This window comes from Rhinolophus sinicus, linkage group LG04 (assembly GCF_036562045.2).
Source record: "Rhinolophus sinicus isolate RSC01 linkage group LG04, ASM3656204v1, whole genome shotgun sequence".
Classification (NCBI taxonomy): Eukaryota; Metazoa; Chordata; class Mammalia; order Chiroptera; family Rhinolophidae; genus Rhinolophus; species Rhinolophus sinicus.
The window spans coordinates 184051118-184076730 of NC_133754.1; the positions used below are offsets into that span (position 1 = coordinate 184051118).

At 55.0% G+C, this 25613-nt stretch overlaps 1 protein-coding gene across 2 annotated transcripts in view; it reads left to right on the forward strand.

Annotated features, from left to right (window-relative positions):
• HMCN2 (hemicentin 2) overlaps positions 1-25613 on the forward strand; it is a 136589-nt gene that overhangs the window by 33501 nt on the left and 77475 nt on the right. For both annotated transcript variants that reach the window (XM_074331183.1, XM_019728852.2), the window contains exons 11-22: positions 302-574; positions 1658-1799; positions 2289-2416; positions 3135-3248; positions 5125-5274; positions 12159-12347; positions 12997-13092; positions 13364-13491; positions 15135-15279; positions 17425-17537; positions 17660-17819; positions 19198-19363. In XM_074331183.1, the coding sequence (XP_074187284.1) occupies positions 302-574; positions 1658-1799; positions 2289-2416; positions 3135-3248; positions 5125-5274; positions 12159-12347; positions 12997-13092; positions 13364-13491; positions 15135-15279; positions 17425-17537; positions 17660-17819; positions 19198-19363 (1804 nt within the window). The remainder of the gene's footprint in view (positions 1-301; positions 575-1657; positions 1800-2288; positions 2417-3134; positions 3249-5124; positions 5275-12158; positions 12348-12996; positions 13093-13363; positions 13492-15134; positions 15280-17424; positions 17538-17659; positions 17820-19197; positions 19364-25613) is intronic.

The following is a 25613-nucleotide window of genomic DNA, read 5'->3' on the forward strand; positions in this document are numbered from 1 at the left end:
GGTGGAAATATGGGCTCAAAGGGTGTGAAGAGTGATGTAGCTCTTGTTAAATACTGCAGTTGGCTGTTGTGTGCAAAGTACGCAGACCGCACACAGTCGTTGGCAGCTGTATGTGATGGCGGTGGGAGAATGGCCCCAGGTGGCACCGTTCTGGGATGGTGAGCTGGTTAACCGCTCTGCTGGCCAAAGTGTCCTGAGGGACCCACTGCTGGGTTCTGGCATCTAGACACCACCAGGTCTATAGGATGGGGCCCTCTCCCGTGACACCCCCTCAGCGCCTCCTGTGCTCATGTCCCCGCAGACCCCCCGCCGCAGCTGATTCCTGCCCCCAACGTGACCGTGTCGCCGGGGGAGACCGCTGTCCTATCCTGCCAGGTCCTGGGAGAGGCCCCCTACAACCTGACGTGGGTGCGGGACTGGCGAGTCCTATCGGCCTCGACAGGCAGAGTCGCGCAGCTGGCCGACCTGTCCCTGGAGGTCAGAGACATCGTCCCCAGTGACGGCGGGCGGTACCAATGCATGGCCAGCAATGCCAACGGGGTCACAAGGGCGTCCGTCTGGCTCCTGGTGCAAGGTGAGGTACTTCCTGCCACTGCTGTCCCCCCAATTCCATGTACTACTTGGTGTTTACCCCCAAAGCCCATCGATCCATCCCCCTGATGTCTGGCATCACCTCTGCCAGGCAGCATCAGCCCTTGCAGTGTTTCTGAACCTTCAGAGAAAGAGGAGTCTATAGCTTGCTGGCCTGAGTCCAGTGGTTCTCACTGTTGGGAAGTCCATCCTCATAGCTAACCTAAATTTCTACTGCTGTAGGCCAAGCCCATTTCATTGTGTCCTGTCCTTTTCCTGTGCCATTGAGCACCTCCATTGTCTACCCCCTGCCATTACGTAGGACAGGGATGGAGTACTGGAAACTTCCAAAAGCCCAGACATCAGATGTGCTTGTCAGGGGTTGGGCAGCAATGACCAGATGGGAATGCCTCCATCTGACAGTGGGAAGAGACCCACCTGGGAGTTTGAGGACCTAGACGTGGCCTCAGGTCCACCAGGATTTAGACAGATGTACCCCCCGAGCTGCTATGGCCCCAAGTGTAAAAGTGAGTGTATTGAGACAAGTGTTCTCCCCTGACTGGCTGCCTGGGGTGTGTTGAGAAGGATTCTGAGGCCATATCTAGGCCACTGGGATGGAAGGGGCACGTTTACTGTTTCTAGATGAGGTGGCCCATAAGGTCTGTCTGAGCCTTACAAGTCTGTTGTACTGTGAGCTTTCTGAGGGCCAGGACGGAACCTAAGTTTGGGGCCAATACTTGTGCAGGCCTTGGGGTCCCCTCACAGTCATGGCCCCTGGCATCTGCCTGACATCTCCCTACGCCTCTCTGAGGTGCTCAGCCCAGAGCTGAACTCCAGGGAACTTGAGGCTCCCACTGGGGGCTTTGGGGAATCAGCTCCCCATGTGCTCTGGGGATGTGGCTGAGCAGCCGCCTGGTCAACCCAACCCCCAAGGAAGCCCCTTCTGGGGATTCAGCCTCTTCAGGGCCTTTGGTTTCTATGTCTCTGGCATCTGTGGCTATGGGAGGGGATGGGGGTCCAAGACTGGGGGCCTGGGGCGCACGGCTGCTCTGACAGGCTCTTTGCCTGTCCATTGTTTGAACTACAGAGGCCCCTCAGGTCAGCATCCACACCAGGTCCCAACGCTTCTCCCAAGGCATGGAAGTGAGGGTCAGCTGCTCAGCCTCTGGGTACCCTGCACCCCGCATCTCCTGGAGCCGTGACGGTCATGCTGTGCAAGAGGACGACAGGTGAGGGGCCCAGGGCTTGGGGCTCTGGGACGGGGAGCTAGTGGACAAGAACGCCCAGGGGACGGCTCCCTGCCTGGGTCTTCTTACCCGTCAGTGGGGAAGTAGCACGTGCCCCGCCTTCCTCCTGGGATCATGTGAGACTCAGGAGTGCGGTCACTTTGGAAATGTAATGCTACCACAGTGTGGCTCTGGGGTCAGGAGCTACAGCTACAGAATCCAGCAGACCTGTGGTTGAATCCCGCCTCTGCCATTCAGGCCATGTGACCTTCGGCAAGTCACCTTGCTTTTGTCTGAGCCTCATGAATGAGAAAAGACCATGCAAAGTGCTGAGCACACAGCCCAGCACAGAGCAAGCAGTCAGTGTAGGATGGTGGTCACTAGTGGTGCTGTTAATTCATTTGTTATTACTGATGACTGGAGCTACCCTTGTGTGCCCCGACCCAACCAGCCCCTTGTTGTTGAATGTATTGTTTTATGGCACGACTGCAGAATCCATGTGGACGCCCAGGGAACCCTGGTCATTCAGGAAGTGGCCCCAGAGGATACTGGGAATTACAGCTGCCAGGCTGCTAATGAGGTCGGCACAGACGAGGAGACGGTCACCCTCTACTATACAGGTACTCGGGCCACAGGCATCTCAGGAGAGGGACCTCCCTCCCTCTCTCCCATCCACAAATACTAACTGAGCGTCTGCTATGGGCCAGGTGTTGGGGACGCAGCAGCGATTGCATGCTGCCTGTCCAGGTGGGGCTTATATTCCAGTGGGAGGCACAAAACAAACATGCAAGCAGACTAATGAAGCACGTTTGGATGGCGAGGGTGGTATGATGGGTAATGTTCAGGAGGGGCGAGAGGGCAGTGGCTGCCATACACAGGGCCAGCCAAGGCCTCCGTGACAGACGGGAATGGGACAGCACTACAGGCAGAGAGAGGGACCGGTGAGACAATGGCCCTGGGGCCGGAATGAGCCTGGGGTGCTCAAGGGACTGCCAGGAGGCCTCGTGGAGGAGTGGGGTGGAGGGAGGGGCAGGGGAGGGGCGGGCAGCCCACGTAGGGCATTTCAGGACCTTGTCCGGTTTCCATTTTTATGGCAAGTTCAATGCGGAACAATAAGGAAGCTTTAGTTCCAGGAGTGACTGGATGGGAAGTTTCTTAAAAACCAGCTGTGGCCAGATCTTTCTGGGTGACTGTCCCCGATTGGTGGGGGATAGGAGGAGCGGGGTACTCAGCTCCACCTGTATCCTCCCTGCCCCCGTCTCCAGCTGTGGAAAGCCACTTTCTCATCCTAGGGAGTCTGTGGGTTGGTCCCAAGTTCCCCACCTGTTCCCCACACAGACCCACCGTCGGTCTCCGCCGTCAGTGCCGTGGTGCTCGCTGCCGTCGGGGAGGAGGCCGTGCTGGTGTGTGAGGTGTCGGGGGTGCCCCCGCCCCGGGTCATCTGGTATAGAGGTATGTGCGTGCAGAGGGGCCTGGGGAACTGTCCCGCTGGGGCCTGGAGGGTCGGCTTCCCAGAATGGTTACTGGACGCACACTCTGAATGGGGTGTCGGAGAAATGGCCCACTTCAGCAGCACCCCTTCTCCCCCACCCGAGTCCACACAGCTGATGCAGGACGGCTCAGGAGTTAGGAGCAGGATTGAAAACCGGCTCCCCTGGGTGACCTTGGGCAAGTGAGCTGGCATCTCTGAGCCGGCTTCCTTATCTGGAAAATGGGGAAAATCAAAGTTGGTTGAGTGAGAATTAACTGAGTCCACATAGGTGCGGTGTCTAGAACGAGCCCGGCACACGGGCTGGGCTCCGCGTTCTTAGTGGTGCTGAACGCAGTGATGTGATTACCTGAGAATCGGGACTAATTAGCAATAGGGTTGTCCAGAGGCGCTTTTTGTCCTTAATACATGAATATTTCACCCATTCTTACATTTTTACTTTTTTTTATGGGGAATACTGGGGGACAGTGTGTTTCTCCAGGGCCCATCAGCTCCAAGTCATTGTCCTTCAGTCTAGTTGTGGAGGGCGCAGCTCAGCTCCAAGTCCAGTCGCTGTTTTCAATCTTAGCTGTAAGGGGCAGGGGGCGCAGCCCACCATCCCCTGCGGGAATCGAACCAGCAACCTTGTTGTTGAGAGCTCTTGCTCTAACCAACTGAGCCATCCGGCCGCCCCTGAGGTGCGTTTGAGTTAACAAATATAGAGTGTTTTCTCTGTGCTGATCACCGAGGTGGAGTTTGATTGGCCAGAGTTGTTCTTGCGCCCACACCGGTGGACGTGGGTGCTGGGGCTGTCGCCCAAGTTTTTCTAGGAGCAGAATGCGGGGCTCCTTGTCATGTATCAGCCAGGGTCACCACTATGGCTCCCTCCCACCTAGATGTACTCCATCTTTTGCAATACCTGTCTGCGATCTTTTCAGAGCCTCACCTTGACTTTGAGAAAGGCAGGTATTAACTCAGAATGCTAGCAGGCAGTATTAGCTCCAAGTTTGAGTATTTTGTCCAAGGACACAAGCTAGTGGGCGGCAGAAGTCTTGGGACCCCTTATTCAGTGCTTGTGTCACTGCATCTTGTGGCTGAGAACCCTACTAGCCCAGCCCTGAACCCCTTTTTATAATAGGTACCTCACAATAGAATATTATTTACCCTTGGAAAAGAATGCAATTTAAGTTGTACGAAATGTGAATATACTTAACACCACTGAACTGTACACTTAAAAGTGGTTAGGATGGTAAATGTTGTTATATGTTTTTTATCACAATAAATTCTTAATTTGAAAAAAAGGAATGAAATTCTGATACAACATGGATGAACTTTGAAAACATGACGCTAAGTGAAATAAGCCAGACACAGGAGGACAAATACTATACGATTCCACCCGTAGGAAATACCTAGAATGTGCAAATTCATAGAGACAGGAAGGAGAATGGTGGGTGCAGGGGCTGGGGGAGAGGAAGGGGGCATTCGTGTTTCATGGGGGCAGAGTTTCAGTTTGAAAAAATAAAAATATTCTGTGACTGACTCCCCTGATTCTGAACTCCTTTTTAAATTTTAGTTTAATTTTTTTACTTGTGATAAAATGCACATAACATAAAATTTACCGTCTGAACTATTTTTAGGTGCACAGTTCAGTGATATTAGGTACATTCACATTGTTGTGCAACCATTCCCACCAGCCATCTCCAGAGCTGTTTTCCCCCACTGCCCCCAGGAACCTTCCCGCACCACCGCCAGGCTCCAGCCTTGTGAGTTGCAGGAGCCCAGGGTCAGGAGGCAGCCTGAGCCCCGAGCTTCCCATGGCGACCATGGGCACCTGCCTGATGTCTCTTATCTTTGATCCAGGAGGTCTTGAAATGATTCTGGCCCCTGAGGCCTCCAGCTCTGGGACACTGAGGATCCCAGCCACTCAGGAGAGGGATGCTGGCATCTACACGTGCCAAGCTGTCAATGAGTTGGGTGACGCCTCTGCGGAAATCCTCCTGGAGGTTGGACGTGAGTGTACCCCTGTCACCACCTGCCCCGCCCCACCCTTTGCCCATCTCTGAGCAGAGATGAAAGAACTCTACCAGGTAGCTGGCCACTGTGGAGTTTACGTCACGTGGGTCCCGCACTGGGGACAATGGAGGGCAAAGGGAGATGGTGTATGCATTGCCTCTTGCCGTGTCACAAATTGCCCCCAAACGCTAAGCATTTGCTATTATTGAAGCAATAGGCATTTATTATCCCTCAGTTCTGGAGCGTTAGGATTCTGGGAGTGGCTCGGCTGGGTGGTTCTGGCTCAGTGTCTCATGGGATTACAGGTTGTATGTTGGCTGGGGCTGCGTGATCGGAAGGCCTGACTGGGGCGAGGGGGCCACTCTAAGCTCATTCACGTGGCTGCTGGCAGGAGGCCTCACTTCCTCACCATGTGGGCTTCTCGTGACTGCAAGGGAGCCGAGAGAGAGAGAGAGAGAGAGAGAGAGAGAGAGAGAGAGAGAATATGAGTCTTTACAACCAGCTGCAGTCTTGGAAGTGAGATGCCATCACTTCTGCCAGTTATGTTCAATTGGTCACAGACCAGTCCTGGTACATGAGGATGGAGGCGGCTACACCAGTCTGTAACTACTAGGAGGCAGGAGTCATTGGGACCATCCTGGAGACTACCTGCCCCAAGGACAAGTTTGGGCATTGTCATCCTGAGACTCAAGCGCCTGTCTTGTCTCCATCACTTACCATCTGTGTGCTTTGCTCAAATGATTGACCTTCAGTTTCCCCAACTGTGAAATGGGGCTAACCATGCCACTTTCTTCATTAGGCAGCTGTGAGGGCTCAGTGACATCAGACACATAATGCTTAGCACAGGGTCTGACCCATCATGAGTGCTTAGCAAACGAGGGGCGACAGTCCCCCTCACAGACAGGGAGCCAGGATTCTTCTGCGCGCGGTATGTGGCCTTGGCTGTGAGTCCCCTGATGTCTAAGTTCCAGGCCTGGATCCCGGGCACTGGGAACTGCTCGGACGTTGTGGGCACAGCTTCTTGGCACGCTGAGCTGGGACAGATTGGGCTCGGAGGGTTTGCTGCAGCCTCAGCTGGAGAGACAGGTGCTGGGCTTCTGGGGAAGTGCAGAGAATCGAGAATGTGCTTGTCTGATCTGGGTGGGATGGCCCTGGGGCTCCCCAAGGAGGCGAGCCCTAGGTGGAGAAGGCCCAGTGAGGAGGGTCTGGCCCTGGGGTGACGGCACCATCTCAGGGTTGGGATCCTCCCAGGCTTGGGGTGCCCTCAGCCTTCATTCATTTATTCCATTAGCCATTCCTCCAACTCGTGGTGACTGGGTGACCAGGCCCTGTGCTCCAGGCCAGGCCCTGTGTTAGGGACACAATGGCAGGCAAGAACTTGGCATCTGCCTTTGTGTTGCTGGTGGGGTCACTGAGAATACTCAGTGTGCCAGGTATTTGGAAGTGGCATCCTCGGGGGCTGTGGGTGCCCAGGGAAGGAGCCTAACCCAACGCTGGGGGTTCGGGAAGGCTCCTTGGAGGAAGTGATGTCCAGCTGAATCCAGAAACAGTCAGTCAGATGACAAGCTGGGGATGCGTGTTCAGGCAAAGGGAACAGCATGTGCACATCCCCCAGTGGCAAGAGAAGTGAGGCAGCGAGTGAGACACAGAGAGGGTGGGGAGAAGGGTGCCAAGGTGGCTGCTACCTGCCCTGGGTCACTCCTGGCCTGGCCTCGGGAGCTGGACCGAGTCTGGGCTTTGTCCTGCGGGGTGGTGAGAGGTTCTAAGGAGGTGTGAGTGTGCTCAGACTTTCCCTATAGGGAGTGCAGAGCGTGGCTGGCCTCTTGAGTGAGGCTGGGTGGGCGTGGAAAGCCATGGGCTTAGCGCCTGGTAATGAAAACAAGCTAACACTTCTGTGAAGTTGCCAAGTGCCAGGCCAGCTGTAAGCAGGGTTCACGTGCTCACATGTAATCCTCACAACGCTTTGGGCGGTGATCCCCTTTATAGCTGGGGAAAACGAGGCACAGAGAGGTGAAGTGACTTGCCCAAGGTCACACAGCTGGCAAGTGGGCAGAGCTGAGATCTGAACCCAGAGTCCTGGCCTTTAGCCCCTGGACTTGATCCTATCGCTCACCAGCAGGATGAGCTGGGACGTTCCTTGTCCACTCTGAGCCTCAGGCTCCTCAGCTAAGATGTGTGAGTGGGACATAAAAAAGGCCTGGAACCCTGGGCGGCGCTCAGTGCCACTGTCGGTAGGTTCTGGGTGAGCAGAGGATGCCCGGGGCGGGCTGTATTCTCACGGGCTGTCGTCCTTTGCTCCACATCTGATTTATTTTCAGTGAAGCCTTATTTCCATGGGCCCAGGCTGAGGGGCTACCTGGTCCTGTTTCTTCACCTGTCAGGCGTTGGTCTTGGGGCCATCTCCTCATGTCAGAGGGTAGAGGTGCCTCACATCCTAAAGCTGGGCTTCTGGGGTCACTGGGCCACCGTGGCCTCTGGCTTTTAGGTCACGGGAGGGGTGGACAATGGCCCAGCATCTGTGTGTCTGGGGCAAGTCGGCCTGGCAGCAGAGGTGGGAAATTGAATTTCCTGCCCATCTGGGTGGCAGCTGTGGCCCAGCCTTCCTGGCCAGGCTGGCAGAGCTTGCCAGAGCCAGGAAAGGATGGGTGCCATGCCCCTTCCTGCAGTTGAGCTGAGAACTGGCTTCCTGGTGGCATTTGGGGGGCATCTGAAGGAGAACAGCCTCCTCCTGTAGGACAGCGTTTGTAGACCAGCCTGCAAGGGGCTTTTGTGTCAGCTCTGGACCTGGCATTTGGCAGCTGAGTCCTGGATCATTGTCCAGGTCCTGCAGCTTATTCAGCCAAGTTATTTACGTCTCTGGGCCTCGCTTTCCTCATCTGTGAAATGGGGACGGTAATAATAGAGCCTTGCTCACAGGGTCCTTGAGAGATATAATGAGATAATGTGTTTCATTCAAGCCTCACATGGGCTCAGTACTCAGTACACTTGCAGCCAGTAGGCGGGGCCAGGCTGACAAGGGCCCGTTGAGGCTGAGGGAGGTGGAGTGATTTGTCCCACGGCTGGTGACTGGGCTCTGTGGCAGGCACCCCTCCCCAAGTTCTGTGCCATTTCTATTAAAAAAAATGGCCCTGAGCCCCTGCTGGATTTCTGGTTAAATGGATGTGCGCCCGTCCCTCTTTCTGCTCTCATTTCAGTCCCTGCTTCCTATTCCCAGCCTGGAAGCCCCGGGTTGCTGAGTGAACAACAGGGGAGCAGGGGGAATGCTTTTGTGGGTACAAAGACCCTCTGGGGGAGCCAGCCTGGGGGAGCAGGAGAGAAGCAGAACTGGGCTCTGATGGTATGAGGGGGCTTCCCCACCAGGTACAGCGGGCCCAGGGCCTGCAGTCCTTTTAGGGGCCCGGGATAAGCTCTGATTTTGATGTCTTTTAAAATCAGAAGAAAAGAGTGAAAGACAATGATTAGATAAAAGTGAATCCAGCCGGATTCTGTTAGTTTTTATACCAATGCAGTCATAAAATATAATTTTTAATATTTTTTTTCGGAAGAAGAGACCCATGAAAGTCATCCTGCAGCCCTGGCCAGTGGACTGAGGCTCCGGGCCCAATTGCAGCATCTTTATATGGAGAAAGGAGTCCTTGGGGTGCAGAAACCCTTCTCCCCCAGCCTGACTCAGTCTCAGTCACCCTGGGGTTCCCTCTGAATGTAGGTTTGGGCCTGTGGCCGGCCTGTCCTGTGGTCACCTTGCCCACCCACACAGTATTTGGTCTGAGACTCCTTCCCTGCTCCTGGCTAAACTGAGTCAAGGCTGACCGAGCTCTCCTTCCTGAGCTGGCTCATCCCCAATGGCCCTGCCCCAGGGCTCTGGGCCACAAGAACGGCACGCGCTGGGGTGGGGGTGTGGCAGAGGAGACTGGGGGGCTGCTGGGTTTGGAACCTTAAGGTATTGGAACCAGGATGAATAGAGTTACCTCTCTGGATAGGGAAACTGAGGCCCAGAGTAGTGAAGGGGTTCATCCAGGGGTGCCCAGTGGGGCAGAGGCAGAGTGGGAACCCCTGCCCAGGCTGTGGGCCTTGAGGCTGGTGCCCCGGCCCTAGGAGCCAAGTAGGTGGAAGGGAAGCTGGTACCTCTGTTATGGCCACTTGGCTGCGGCTGTTAGCATCCATGGGGGCCTTGGGGTTGGGGGGAGTATGGCTCAACCTGCTGGGTCCAGTTCACCCCATCCCCAGCTCCTCTGATGACAGGGGCATGGGGGAAGGCAGAAGCAGCCTCCAAGGTGGCCAGACGCTCCTGTCCTGCCCCTTCCAGGCTGGTGGCCAGCATGCTTCGGAGGGGCCAGTTTTCTGGGTACTCCAGATTCCCCACAAGCAACGTCGCTGCAGCCTCACCTGATGAGACCTGGGCCTCTCCAGGGAGCCCTGGCAGCTGCTGTGACATCCAGCTGTCTGTGGGCATTTGCAGTTTCTGCCCCAGGAAACTGCCCACGGCCAAGATTAAAGGGCTGTTCCTGGGAAAAGCAGACAGGCAGAGCCAGCTCGTGGTCCCTCCTGGGGTTACTGCAGAAGGTCACCTGGGAGACTGTGAGGGGGGCTGAAAGCAGAAGTGGCTGAGCCCCGTGGATGGGGCTCTAGGAAGAACACTGTGCTGGGAGCCCAGCCCCCCACCCCCCATGTGCTGCAGCCCTCAGGACTGTCCCACCCCCTCTTCTGGCCAACAAAGGGACCAGAGAACCGTCAACTCTGGCATGTGAGGGTTCTGGGGTCCCACATTATCTGGGGACTCCAGGTGAGGGGGGGGGATGGCTACAGAGGAGGCTGAGGCAGTGTTCTGGGCAGGGTCTGAGTCTGGGATCTGGCTGCTGTGGGATTCACCCTGAGACAGGATGGAAGAGCTGGGTGTGGCTCTGGCTGGGGCGAGTACATAGGGGGACGCAGGGGTGCAGTGGTGGAGAGCCTGGGCCTTAGCAGCAGCCAGACATGGCCTCTGAGTCCAGCTCTGCCATTGACTTTGAGCTGTGCCCTTGGGCAGGTTCCTTAATTACCCTGACTCTCAGTTTCCTCATCTGTATTACTAGCAATACAATAGGATTGTAATACTATCACTTCATGAGTTTATGGAGACCATTCATGAAATCATGCTCCTAAAAGCACCGTCTCCACGCCCATCACTTAGTAGGCATTCCAGATGCCACCCTTTATACTTATTATTTGCTTATTATTGTAAGGGTCCTTCTCTTCTCAGGGGGAAGTTCAGGCCGGGGAGGATGATGGGGCAAGAGACTGTGCTTTGCGATGGCCCAGAGTCAGGGACAAAAGCTGGGCTGTTTGGGGGCTAAGGAGGGAGGGGGTCAGGAAGCAATCTGAGAGAGACAGTGGAGGGGAGGCCTGCCTGGAGGAGGGAGGTGTGAGCTGGGCCCTGCAGGTGGGCTGGGTGGAGTGGGGAAGGCAGATGTTGAGGGTACCTGGCCCTGGTGTTGAGCCACAGCTCTGCCCAGGGTGGGGGTGATGGCAGCGCTGTGTCCCGGGGCCAGGGCTCTGCAGGACCAGTAACCCCGTCTGAGGCGAGCCAGGAGCAGAGGCTTTCTGGGATTCTGAACCGCGGCAGCTGCCAGGCCCCGATGAAAAAGAAAAGAGGCGTGCGGGTGGTGTCTGAGGTCGGGTCCAAGACTGCCTTCCTCTGTGTAGTGATTTTCCAAGTTCTGTTTATATCTCCCTGGAACTTCCCTAATCCTTGAGGCCTGGAGGGAAATTTGATGTCATGATTTGGATGGATGGGGGTTGATTTCTGGAGAGAGATGGAAAGAACAAAGAGGAGGATTTTCCATGGAGCTGGATGCGAAGTGTTAATAAAGGCAGGGGGACCTTCCTGGCCATGGGTCTGGGATGGGGACCTGAGCACGGCGTCCAGAGGCTGCAGAGGACAGGGTCTGGGCCTGTCTGGAGGCTGACCTGCTCCTGGCCTGCCGAAGGGCTGAAACGATCATGAGAGTCTGTCTGGGGAAATAACTTATCTTTCCTCCCTGGTTATAAAAGTAAGACAATACTAACAAGAGAAGTTTGGAAGAAACACTACAAACCATTAGCTGGGGTTACCTTGGACAGGGGCATGAGGTCTGGAGATGTGTGCAGCAAAAATTAGGGAAATACACTATTGTGCGTGTTTCATTTTTTTATAACTCAGGTGAGCAGGGCAGCCTTTTTCAGGCTTATTGTCCTGGTGAAATTATTAACATGGCCCGTTTCACTCTCCAGTGTCCCCGTTTGGACCATAAAGTGTAAGGTCACATTCTGTATAATAAGCATGCTTTGATTTTGTAATAGTACTTTATATGCTCATTACAAAAAGTTCAGCAACAGAGAAAGATGTAGAGAAGAGATTAAAGATGGCCTGTCAACTCCCCATGAACTTGGCTTTCTGGGGTGGTGTATGCAGAAGGGGCTGTGGAAATGGTTGCCCAAATCCAGGACACCTGCACGAGGAAGCATCCTGTGGCCCAGGAGAAGGGCGAGGGGGCCAGAGCGTGACTTGCAGCCCGTCAGAGTGGGCTCTAGAAAGTCCCTGCCAGGAGCATGTGTGTGGCTCCCCTACACGTCGGGCAGAGCGAGGTCCCCGTGACCCTAAGGCCTATAAGGCGTGTCGGCAGCTTCATGCCGCCAAAAGCTGTTCCCTCCACCTCATCCCTGAGAGTTCTCCAGGGGTGGACCCCGCAAAGCTCAGGTTGACCTCAGAGCCCTGGATATGAGTCAGCTCCCAGGTTCACGAGGGCCAGGCTGGAAGAGGGGGAACCACCCAGTAATGGGAGGGGAGGCAGGCGTTGGGAACAGTCCCCTGGGGGCTGGGTGGGTCAAGCCGCTAGGCGTGGCTGACTGGTCACCTTCTGCAGATGCGCCCCAGCTGATGGAGCTGCCCCGGGATGTCACTGTGGAGCTGGGCAGGAGTGCCCTCCTGGCATGTCGGGCTGTGGGCCGCCCGCCCCCAACAGTCACCTGGCGCCGTGGAGACGGCCAGCTGCTGGAGCCCAGGCGGGGCAGCAGGACCGGGCAGCCCCATTCAGGAGTGCTGTTTTTTGAAAGTAGGAGATTGGGGCTGGGGGGACGGTGGGCAGGGGAGACAGGATGGCTTCCAACACCCTGAGCCTGTAGGCTGGGTGGCTGGGAGTAGGACGGAGACCCAGCACTGACCATGGGTGATGCAGAGTCATGTTTAGCTGGGTGACTCTTGTCAAGTCATTTCAGTAAATTGAATAGGCCGTAATAATGATAACGGCAGTACTACTACGTGGGTTTAATAACAGGTTACCTTAAGGGGTTGCCATGTGGGTAATACACCTGAAGTGCTTAGCACAGTTCCTGACACGTATGTGTTAGCCATCGTCATCCCCATCGTCACTACTACTAAAGCTACTATTCCTATTTATAATGTGCTACGCTGGATGCTGGGCAGTAGTCACATCATCTTATTGATCCCCTCAATCACACTATAAGATACAGGTATTGATAGATTATGCCCATTCTACAGATGAGCAGACTGAGGCCTTCTCACCCTCACAGATCCCGGCTGCATGCCCCTTCCCTCTCCTCTCTGCCATCCCAGCTCTCCCACCTAACCTCTGCAGGGCCAGGCTGTGCTGAGGGCTCCCTCTGCACTGGGGAGTGGAGCCGGTGGGGCCTGGCGCCCTGGCGTGCCCCGGCAGTCAGGCATCCTTCTTTTCTGCCCCTCAGGTGTGGTCCCTGAAGACCAGGCCCTGTATGTCTGTGAAGCTCAAAATATCTTTGGGAAGGTCCAGGTGGAGGCCCGGCTCGTGGTGACTGGACATGGTTCGCTGGTGGACCTGGAGAGGCGGGGGAGGTGGGGAGGCGGGGACACCCCCAGGGAGGCCCCCCCATGGCCACCCATCCTTTGGACAGATGTGTCCACAGCCAGGTTCTCCGAGAGGAGCATCTGGGTTCCTGCTTGCTAGGCAGTGTGCCCCAGGAAATGTGCCCTTTGACCTCTTGGGGTTCCCTTGGGGAAAAGCAGGGGCCTCTGTCCCCCAGATAACTACCCACAGGAATCTAGTGTGCTCAGCACCGTCTCCTCTCCCCACAGCTCCCCCGCAGATCGCCAGCAGTGCCTCCACCGTCCGGGTGCTGGAGAGGCAGCCTGTGTCCCTGCCCTGTGTCGTCCTGGCCGGGAGACCCCTCCCAGAGAGGCGCTGGCTCAAGGCCGGTCTGCCGGTGAGTGCTGGGCTCCTCTGGGCATGGTGGGCAGTGGCTCCTGGAGACTGTCACATTCACACCTTGGTCTCTACGTTGCTGTTCCCCTATTTTGGAATGTTCTCTTCTTTCCTCCCTCTCTTTGCTGCCTCTTTCCAGAACCTTCTTTGGTAACTTGCTGTAGCATCATCACCCTCTAAAGTCCTGCCAAGGCTCGATGTGGCTGCCGGCCTCCTTGGAGCTTAGCAGGAGGGTCTGGCCTCCATTAGTGCAGAGGGCTGGGGAGCAGGAATTTGGTGGAGGCACAGACACGATACACTGGTCACCCCCGTTCTGAGGGATCCAGAGCAGAGATGTGACCTGTGTAGTTGAATCTGTGCCTGACTACCTAGCCCCGTGCTGGGCACGCAGTGGCCACTCTATCCGCTCTTATGGATTTGGTTTTCTCATTGTCTTCTATTCCCCTCTCCTGTTCCTACCTTAGCGTCCCTCCCCCTCAATTCTTCTGCCCTGTCCTCAGACATACTGGGTTCCTTATGCCCTTGAGGCTATAAAGAGGGGCCCTCACCCCCCATTTGACTTCAAAGCACCAGCAGATGGGTGGACGCTGGACACCTAAAGAGGTAGTGACCGCGTGGTCATCTGTTCCCGCCGTCCCTGCCCCTCACACAAGGCAGACAGCGTGCCTCTCGCCGAGTGTGCAGGCTTTGCAGAGGCTGATGTGACGTGACTCACTGTCAGCCTGTGTACTTGGACATGACCCGAGGGGGACCCTGTCGGGAGCGTGGGCTGGGTGGTGAGGAGCCTTCCTGAGTAGAGTCCGATGGGCATGGGGGAAGGAGTGGCTGTGGGCCTCGTTGATGCCAGGTCAGGGAGTGGCTGGAGATGAAGGGACACCGAGGGGAGCCCTGCCTGCTCAGCTGCCGAGTGCAAGGAGCAGAAATCCCCTTAAGCTTGCTCAGCCTGAAAGGGCCTGGTACTGAGTCATCCAGGAGCGTCTCCTGAACTTGAGAACAGGATGTGCATTCAGGTTCATGAGACAGGCTGACAGAGGGGCCAGGCCAGGTGGAAAGGTTTTAGGCCCCTCACCAAGGATGGACTGACTGGCTGGACATCTTTATGGAGGGCCCATTCTGGACCAGCACTCCTCTCCTGGTGCTGGTGACGGCCTGGCAGCCACCAGGAGCCACTGTCCCTGCCTCTCTCTGGGACCACCTCTGCTCTGCCCTGCATGGCTCTGTTCTCTCCCTGAAGACAGGTTGTCCCTCCTCTCTGTGGCCTCAGAGTGGAAGGGAAGGGCCCTGGAGCCCCAGCCTCTACTCAGTAAAGGCTCTGGTCCCAACCCCACACTCCCAGGAGGGGCCTCCATCAGCCCGGCTTGGGTCAGGCGTCTTGCCCTGATCCAGTTGGCCATGGGAGCGTGGGGTCAGAATTATGCCGGGGATCCGGCCCACCAATCCTTGCAGGTCTGTGGGGGTGGACGAGTTTCAGGGGAGGGGGCTTGGGGCTGGGCAGTCATGGCATCACCCCCTGCCAGCTCCCCCACCTTCTCAGTCCAACCTGCTCCCTGCTTGCCTGGCGGGCAGTGCGGTCTCTGTAGGCTCTCTCTTAGCTGGCTTGGAATGGGCCTGTGGTCCAATCTGGTGCTTCCTCACCCTTACCAGCTCCCATCTGGCAGCCGGCATTCCGTCCGAGCCGACGGCAGTCTCCACCTTGACCGGGCCCTGCAGGAAGATGCAGGGAGGTACAGCTGTGTGGTCACCAACACAGCTGGCTCTCAGCAAAGGCATGTGGAGCTGGTTGTCCAGGGTGAGTCCTGGGGCCCCAAGGTGGTGGGGGTGGGGCTGGGGACTGGACAGGATGGAGGAAGCCTGGTGAGGGAACTTGATCTTGAATACCTTTGTTTAAAAACATTGCGAAAATAGTACATATTCATTGTAGGAAATGTAGAGATTGGACAAGTAAGAAAAAAAATACTCCTGTAGTACTAATAGCTGAGAAGAACCCGAATCATTTTACATTTTGGTGTGTATCTTTCATACTGTATGCACACACGAGCTCCCATTTGCACACACACCTCCTATATATATCTATAATAAACTGTATATAATATAAATTATATATATGCTTTACATAAGTTGTATATAAATTATATTTATACAATATACTCTTTATGTATTATATATGTATCTATATTTCTATCCATCTATCTATAAATTCTTTATAAACACAGATAAATATTTTAAAACCAAGCTGGGAACATTCTATTGCGGTCTTGCAACCTGAGTGTTTCTCATGACAATATGTGATGACTGTTTCTGTCAGTACCTTCCCAGAAGCATCGGTTTAAGATGGCGTGTCCCTGCATGGATGCACCACAAGCACCTAACCTGTCCCCTCGTGTCCAGTTTCTCACCAGCATGAAGACCCTGGGCAGAAATGTCCTGTGGCAACTTTGCCCATGTCATGGATTCCTTCCTTAGCATAAACCCCTTCATGTGGAATTGAGTAGGGGTCATGGAGAGTGACAGTTTGAGGACTTTTCATGTATTTTGCCCAGTTACTCTCCCACCCACAGCGTTGGAGAATCCCTGTTTCCTTTCACCCACCCAGCCAGGTACTGCCCTTCTTTCTAATGTAAGACTGAGAAGTTTAAAGGAAGTTTGGTAACATTTTGCAATTTACCAAGCATGTTAATATCCTTTTTGCTTTTAAATTTATTTTATAAAATCCCCCAAGGGATGAGCGGGAAGAACACATTGTTCCCCATTTTTTAGGGGAAAACCAAAGTTCAAGAGGAGGCTGGGTCTAGCGCCCAGGTGTCTTGTTTCCCCATAATTCCCATGAACCATAGCGACTGAAGGTTGGAGACCTCTATGGGGTTCTGTGTATGTTTCACTTCATTGTCGTAACTACCCCAAGACCTGGGTATTTAAAGAGCCCCCGTCCTGAAGTGAAGGAAGCTGGGGCTCAGAGAGGAGAGTAACTCGACGAAGCCACAGGGTCAGCAAACCAGGCTGCCTCCGCAGAGTGTGTCACCCCTGATTTCCCACTGTGCCAGCACAGCCTCTCCTGCGGGGGTGGCGTGAACAGGCTGTTGTTCTGCTTCCCCTCCTGACTTGTCCACACCCAGTTCCCCCCACCCCCACCCTCCTGGAGACTGCAAAGCTGAATGGTACCTAGAATGGGTTTGGCACTTGTTTGCAAGTTCACTGTGTTCTGTGAGTACTGTTTTCTGCCATTTCTCATCTGTCCATCCCCAGAGATTGGGGAACGGATTGAGGTGAATTCGGCCTTTTTGCTGATCAAGGAATCTGGGTGGCAAAAGATTAAGTGGTTTAAAGTCTCAGAGCAAAGAAATGGCACAGTGGGTTCTCAGGCACAGGCTGCCCTTTGTCTGGGCCCTGAATTTATAGCAGTGATGGCTGGGGATACTACGCCATTTGTATTCTGTTGAAATTGTTTGTGTGTGTGATAAAATACACATCACATTAAAATGACCATTTTAACCATTTTTAAGTGCACAATCCAGGGGCAATCACATTGTTGTGTCACCATCTCCACCATCCATCTCAGCTTCCCAAACTGAAACTCTGTCCCCGTCAAACCCAAACTCCCCCTCCCCTCCCCCAGCCCCCGGCACCCACCGTTCTACTTCCTGTCTCTATAAACTTGACTACTCCAGGGACCTCATACAAGTGGAATCATTCAGTATTTGTCCTTCTGTGTCTGGCTTGTTTCATTGAGCGTGTTTACGTGTTTTCACGTTGAGCAAGTTGCAGTATATGCATCAGACTTTTATTCCTTTTCAGGGCTGAATAATATTCTACATCTACACACCACATTTTGTGTATCCATCATCCTTGATGGATATTTGGATTGTTTCCACCTTTTGGCTACTGTGAATAATGTTGCTATGAACTTTGGTTTATGAAATTGGTTTGTTTTTAAAAGTGCCACCTAGAATCCAGTCCACTGCCACCCACCATGTCACCAATGAAGGGGTTCCAGCCTCTCTCCCCTGTGTGGCGTCAGGAGTTCCCACCCCCACCATCACGTGGACCAAGGTCAGTGGAGCCTGTTACCATGAGGGTAACCAGAGGGCCAGGCCCAGTGCATCATGGGGAGGGGAATGACGCATGTTGCCACGGGGTGTGGGCTCTGCTGATGTCACCTGTGACTCTCACAGGAAACCAATGCCCTGGCTTCCAGTGGTCCCCACTACAATGTGAGCAAGGATGGCACCTTGGTCATTGCCCAGCCATCCACCCGGGATGCAGGGGCCTATGTCTGCACGGCCACCAACGCCGTGGGCTTCTCCAGCCAGGAGATGCGGCTTTCTGTCAACAGTGAGTGATGGCCGCCCCTGTCCTGGGAGTGGGCTTGGCAGGCATGGAGGCAGGGGCATGGACAATCTGACCTTCCTGCATCTTCCCTGTACCCTGCCTCGAAATTCTTCCCATGTGAAGGACATGTAGGCCAAAGCTGTCCTCTCTCAGATCACTGTCCCCAGTAGTGTGGACGTGTTCTACTGGTTCCAACTCAGTCCTTTGTAACGAATTAACAAGCCTTGGAAAGACACACGACCCTACACTGGACCTCCTCGCCTTGGCAGCCCCTTGCCCACCTCCCTCTCTGATTCTTTGTGCCCCAGATCCTTTGATTTCCTTTCAATTTCTTGAATGGTTCCTCCTGCCTCAGGGCCTTTGCACGTGCAGTTTCTTCTATTTAAAATGCCCTTCCCTCAGCTCTTGGCCCAAATGACTTCTCCCATCCATCAGCTCTCAGCTCTCCTTGATCCCTTGGGTTGGGTCAAGTCACCTTGCTAGGGAAGGTGGAATATCCCCTCCGTAGCACGCATCACAACTGTGAGTAAATAATTAGCTGTGTATGAGCTGTCTGGTACCACTGTCCTCTGTGGGCCCTATGTGCTGTGAGGATGGGGCAGGACCTGTTTCCCAGCAGTCACCACAGAGCTGGGCACTCAGTCGATGTCTGGGTGAGTGAGGAGATGCCCGGCCAATCTTCTGTCTTATACTTCGAGCCAATATTTTCATATTGGAAACATTTTTTTTTGTAAGTGGGGACTTCTGTCTGACTCGTGATACATCAGGTGTCCCCATGAGGGCTACATGGGTCTTGATGTCCCTGGCTGGTGGGCTTGTTTAGTTGTGGGTGCCTTCAGTGTATGTGTACCTGGCTGGAAATGTAGGGGGGCATCAGGAAGGTGGAGTCTGGGGTAATCTCTGCCATCAGGAGCCTTTGGCTTAACAGGAGAGTGAGGTCTTGTGCACAGATTAATATAAACCCTGATGGGGTTTGAGAAAGCGGAGGGAGATCAGCCGCATGGTGACCTGGGAATAGTGGAATGTCCACGGGAAGCAGGTAGAGAGAGAAGAGGAGGAGGGCAAAACCTGCCCGAATGTCCCCAGGATGGAAAGGAGCTAGAGGAGCAGCCATCAGTGTCATCGCAGGAGCACGAGCTTCCAGAGGGAGAGTGGTGCTGGAGAGAGGGGGGCGGGTCCTGGGGAAATCATCAGATCTGAGCCCATCCCAACACCTGCCTTCTCCCATTTTGAGAGCCACACCTACCTTTGGCACCACCCAGGTGGCAGTACCACCTCTGCTTCCTGGGGGTGCCATCCTCACCAGCGCCTGGGGGCGCCGGGTCCCCTCCGGGACCTGCTTACTGACCTGCTTACAGTTTCTAACTGCTTCCACCAACAGCCAAGCCCAGAATCCATGTGAACGGCTCCCATGATACAGACAAGCCTCTGAGCATCACAGCCAAGGCCGGTGACGAGGTGACTCTGGACTGTGAGGCCCAGGGGTCCCCACCCCCACTGGTCACCTGGATGAAGGACTCCCGCCCTGCGCTGCCTGTCACTGACAGGTAACCCCACCTGCATGGCCTTGACGTGGGGAAGAGGCAGAGCCGATGTTTAGGGAAAATTGGCCTCCAAGTGGCCAGTGGCCCAGAGGGTGTGAGGGGCCCTGTGAACACTCCCAGCTGGCTGTGCATTCTCTTCTGCACACAGCACTTTTGTCCTGGGTCCCCTGAAGCCTCTCAGCAGACCTCTAAAAAGTCCATGGACGCCCAGGGTGAGACCCCTCTAAAATAACACACACCCAGCCTTTCACTCAGCAGCCACTGGGAGCTGGTGCAGACTCTCCTGTAATCTGCACAGCAGCCCTCGGTATCTGAGCTGAACTGAGGCTCAGAGAAGTGGGGTGAGTGCGGGTGGTCATGGCAAGCAATGCCATGGTCAGGACGGCGTCCTGACTGGGACATGCACATGTACGTCCTTGCCTGCTCTACAGAGCATGTGTCTGGCGGCCGGGCTTTCTGACTTAGCTTCTCTCCAACCCGCAGGTATCTTGGGAGTGGGAGGAGGCTGGATTGGGTGTCCTTCAAAGCCAGGCTGTACCCCGCCCCCGCCCCCTCCACCCCTACCGCAGGGGTGTGGGGGATGGTGGTTCCAGACAAGAGGGCCTTGAAACTCCTGGGGTCCTTGACCCTTGGGGGTGGGGGGATGGCTGCATCTCTGGCCAATGACATCAGTCCTGGCAACGTCTTTGAGAAGTTCCAGACTGAGAAGGTCTCTGAGCAGTCTGCTGTACCGCTCCCACCCCCCTGACACCCACACGTGAGTCTGCATCTCAGAACATCTGTTTGGTGAGAACTTCCAAACCATGAAGGCTGCACATCTGAACGGGCTGGGGTCCTGTGCCTGGGCTGGGTCTACAGCGCCCCCACCCCCTGCCCTGCTGGTGTCTGTGCAGCTCCGTGTCGTGGGTGGGGGTGGGGGCGTGGGAGCCTGCGTCTCTCCCCAGAAAGCCCGTTCATTGCAACTCATTGACTGGGCGGTGGCCGGCAGCCACGTGCTTATTTATTTATGACTTGTTACCGAAGTGGGGCACCACAATTCCCACAGGCTCACCCCTTCTTGTTGTGATGCTTGAAGAGATCAACCGGGAGCCATAAATCTGTGAGAGCCGCTTTTGCAATCCTAGAGTTTTGTTCTCGCCCTCTCCGCTTCTTGCTGGCTTCTAGCTTTCTCTGGAGATTTATGCGATTCCGGGAGTTTATCTAAATGAGGAGGAAGCTAGGCCTGAGGCTGGGACCGGGGTGAAGTGCTCAGACCCTGGAGCCCGTCAGACGGGAGTGCAGGTCCCAGCTGGTTCCATCTTCCTTGTGTGTCGTGTGGCCTCAGGGGCCCACTGGCTCCTCTTTGGCCTGTTGCTCCGTCTGTAGCGTGGACATTGTTTAAATAATGCTTATGTGACACAGTGATGGATGTGCCATGCCGAGTGCGTCGTAAGCGCCTGAAAATTGCTCCCCTTCACATCATTTGTTTGCTGCTCTTCACGAACTGAAGCATCATTTCCAGCTTTTGAACAATATCACATCTGTTATCCCATTTCATTCTCACCCGCTTTTTTGATATGAAAGTTTTATTGAGATATCATTCACATGCTGTACAAGTCTAGGGTTTTTTTTAGTGTATTCAGAGTCGTCACCACAACCGACTTTGGAACATTTCCGAACTGCCTCCCAAAATCCCGTCCTCATTCCTGCCCCACCCCACCCCGGCCCCTGGCACCACCAGTCTCCTTTCTGTCTTTGGATCTCTCTCTTCTGGACATTTCGTATAAATGGAATCACACTGTATGTGGCTGTATATGTCTGGCTCCTTTCACTTAGCATCCAGTTCGTTGTAACGTGGGTCAGAACTCCATTCCTTTTGGTGGCTGAATAATAGTCCACCGTGTGGATAGACCTCCTTTTGTTTCTCCATTCACCAGCTGATGCCATTTGGGTTGTTGCCCCTTGCCGGCAATTGTGGGTAACCTCTCCGACTTTGAATTGTATTTAAACTGTATTCAAACTTCATCCGCAGGCTCTGGGTCCCGGGTTTTCAGGGCCTTCCTGGCGCGTTCTGACAGCTTCCCCACACAGAGCAAAGCTCAGCTTTCTCACAGACACACAGCTCCTGCCGTCCCAGGATCATTCAGCCAGAAAGTGGAGATTTGAGAAACCCCACAGAGAACACACACTGAGGGGGGGGGGTGTGCTATGGTGGGGGGGGCAGGGCTGTCTGCCTGCTCCTCTGCCTCGCAAGGCTCAGCTTCAAAGCTGCCATTCTGGAAGCTTGAGAACTTACTCCAATAATTCAGTGAGTCTTAGATGTTTGTCCACCCTCCAGGATCCCGCTCACTCCCTCTCGATGGGAGGTGCCAGCTGCCGACCACACTTCCCCTTCTTTTTCCCTTAGTCTGGGCCTTATGCTCCTTCCACCTGATTGAGCTGCCCCCTTCTCTGTGGTGGCCCCTTCCTACTGTCCCCGGTAACTCTGTGGTGTAGTCAGGTTAATAATAACTATAACGTGGCTGAGATACACACAGATACACACAGATGTACACGGACATGCACACAGAGATACAGATACACACAGACACGCACAGACATAAGCACACACAGCCACACACCCTTCAGGCTTCTGGGCCACCGCTCTCTCTGGAGGGTCTAGAGTCTTCTGAGCTCTCAAGGACCCTTGACCCCTGAGTCAAAAAGTCCTAGTAGAAAGAAAACATAGTGGGAGTTTGAGTAGCCGTGACATATAAACCACCTCCTGTGTCCACGACCCCTTCCAATTGGGTCCTGTAGATGCTTTCGTAGAATTAAGCTGAGTGCATCTTCTATTCTGCCCTCATCAGGGATATTTTTTCCCCATTTACCTATTTTCTTGATTCATCCTGACCCATGTTACTTGCTTTTCATTTAAAGGACAAAATAACATTCCAGGGCGTTCATCTGTCATTGTTGCTAAGCGGTTCCTCTGTTTGGGGCATGAGCTCTGTTGCCAGTTTTCAGCAGTAATAAATGGGACTGTTGGAAATCTTTACACAAATGCTTCTCTTTATCTTCTGATCGTTTCCTTGAGGGATAGTCCCGAAAGCAAACGACTGTGTCCAAGGCTGGGAATGGTCACTGAGTGCTTCTGACGCGGAGGGATAGATGTTTGTGAAAAGCCCCCAGGGACTGTGAATTCACAATTGAAGGCAGCAGCATTCCTTGAGCAACTTGTGTGCCCAGGACGGTGCAGAAACCACACTGGGGAGAGAAGACACAAGCTCTGCTGTGCGTGAGATCAGGGGCAATGACCTGCGTGAACTTGAGCAAGACGCTTGCTGACTCTGTGAGCCTCAGTCTTCCTGTCTGAGAAATGAAAGGGTTGCACAGGCGATGGTGGCCAGCGAGCGCCTCCGGCTCTGGTCCCATGATTCCACCCGCCCGGGAATGCTGGGGCGAGGCGGTGTTTCTAGGCAACAATGTTTGTTTGTGGTTCTGATGTGTGGCTGGGACAGCTGCGAGTGCTCCTGGCCCAGCTGAGGCTCCCGGGGGGCAGCTGGCCAGGGTCCCACATGGGGCCAAATCCAGCCGCATCAGGGGGGTAAGGAGGGGGCAGCTGGCGAGGAGAGGACAGTGAGAGGATGAGTAGTCGGCACCCCACCCACTCTCTGGTCCAGTTACCCCACGGTGCAGAGATGGGGGCTTCAGCTGGGGTACTGGTAACCCAGGAGACAAGCTGCTCCCTCAGCAGCAAGGCTTGGACTGTCTAGAGGCCCCTGGTGGGGTCTTCATCTTGGTGGGTCTCATATCTCATGCTGCTTCCTGGCCTGATGGCTCCAAGGTCGGGTTATGTCAGCCTACAGCCAGCAGCTCTCTCTGGAGAACCTTCAATGAACTAAACTTCTGAGCTGGACGTTTCGATCACCGCAATGGTTGGCAGTGCCATAGCAGAGTCTGCAGGGCGCGTCCTAGGTCTGCCCTGACCAGCTGGGTGGGCTTGGACAGCAGGCCTCCATCTCTCTGGTCTCAGTTTTCTCCTCTGCAAAATGGGGTGATGACCGTGGGGCCTGCCTGCTGTGCTCCCCCCAGGGAGGGCACTCAGCTGTGTGGCGGCACACAGGAAGCACTCGATAGTTGACAGCCACCCGTTAGCATGGCTGGGTGTATGTTTTACGGGTCCACAGGGATGGCACCTTCTCCCTCTCTGCCATATATTGTGCTTGGCCCTTTGGTGGGTATTGGGTCCCTCTTCCGGAATTCTCCTGTTTGGTTTTTCATGTGGGGCTTCCTTACAAGGGTCTGTGTTGTGGGTGAGGCCCCAGCAAGGAGATGAGGTTCAGAGCAGCCATTGGTGGGTGAAGGTCCCAGCTGACTGGTGCTAGTGGGTGGGCCCTTGCCCTGCCCAGGCTCAGACCCCGCTCTGGCCCCAGGACACATGGGCCTGGCATACACTGGCACACAGTGGGCGTCTGTGGGTGAGGGTCAGCCCTCTGGCGGGTTGGGTAACTGCAGGAAGGGCTTTGCAGCCACAACCATTGATCCCCCCCAGTGTTTGCGCAGTGAGGTTGCAGATGGGTCCTTTAAAAATGGGGGCAGCAGGACAGACAACATGGGTTACAGCCAGAGGGACTGGGCGCAGACAGACCACCTGGGCTTGGAGCAATCTGAGGACAGGAGCGTGTCTTCAACCCCTGTGGCAGCCGGCCCTCCCAAGGGCTCTTTGTCAAGTGAGTGAGTGAGTGAATGAATGAATGAATGAATGAATGAATGAATAGATGGATGGATGAGCAATTGGCTGAACTGGCCTGCCTGGATTTGTAAGGGAAAAGCCAGTGAAGGGGGTCTGGAGGGCAGGAGAGTGGCCTTGAGATGGGGTCACGGGCAGGAAGCAGTGTGAACGCAAGTGAGAAGGGGGGTGTGTGTCCGTGGACTGCTGGGATTTGCCGTCAACTATTTATTGAGTAACTACTGTGAGTCAGGACCTATGCTAAGGGCTGAGACACAGCAGGAACCGCGCACACCTGGCCTCTCCTGTCATGGAGCCATCTGACAGTGACAAGTGGTCACAGGTGTGATAAATGCCATAATGACTCCAGGTGCGTGTAACCGGGAGCAGGGCATTATCTGGGGCAGCCGCAGTGGCTTCCCTGAGCCACAAAGGATGAGGGGGGGCCAAAAAGGTGACCTCTGGGTGGGGGGGGTGGCAGCAAAGGTGTGTACTAGGAATGAGGGGGACGGTGTGGCCTGGGGATTTGCGTGATTCTGAGCTCTTTCTGTTGGGAGCCCTTTGGTCTCTCGAGGACGGTAGGTCCCCCTTGGAGCTCACAGGATCCCTCTCAGACCCACACCCCGCCATCTGCATGGCTTTGTGAATCTTGAAGCCGACCACGAAGGCTCAAGCCCGATGGATGTCATAAACAGGAAATTCCCCGCAAAGCTTCCCCTGTTCTCATCTGGGCGCCACACGGAGCCATCTGGCCACTCGCACTACCATGGAGTGGCTGCCACTGGTTACGCCATATGCACACAGTGACAGTGTGCTCCCTACTTCCTCCCACCTCTCTCCTCCCCTGAACCTACCCCTGGGCTGCAGTCTCCAAATCTGCTGAAGCTGCTGGGAAAGAGGAGGGAGAGCTGGGTCACAAGACAGTGTGGTGAGGGCTGCGATGGGGGAAGCCCAGGCAGCTGTGGGAGTCCGTAGGCTATACCTACCAGCCTTGGAGCATCAAGGCAGCCTTCCTGGAGGAGGTGATATCTAAGTATCGAGGTTTGAGCAGGTGTTGTCCAGGTGAACTTGCAGTTGGGGCCAGCCAGGGCCAGTGGCCGCAGCTCCCCTCTCTGTTTTATGGGGGCAGAGGCTGCGAGGAGCCAAAACATATGGGCAGTGACATCATGCTGCGGGGGCCCCTGGGGTCCAGCCCAGCTGCAGAAGGCTGGCTGGGGGTTCCGGATCCCTGTGGGATGGAGCCAGGTGATTTCAGCAAGGTGGGCCAAACTGGGGAGGACAGTGATGGGAGCCTCCACAGCTTCCTCCTAGGGGCCCAACCCAGTGCTGGGCAACAGAACATTGCAAAGCGCTGGATTCAGAGTCTGGCCGGCCCTGGCACTTAGATGCAGAGGGCCTCTGGGCTGGCAGCTTCTCCCCGACATGGAAGGGCTTCCAAATAGAACCCCCCCCACACACTCACTTCCTCTGAGCCAGGGCAAGGAATGGCAGATGTGTCCGAGGAAGGGGAGTTGGCAGGTATCCAGTCTGGACAGGTGCCGGGCCCTGGGCTCAGCCCACGAG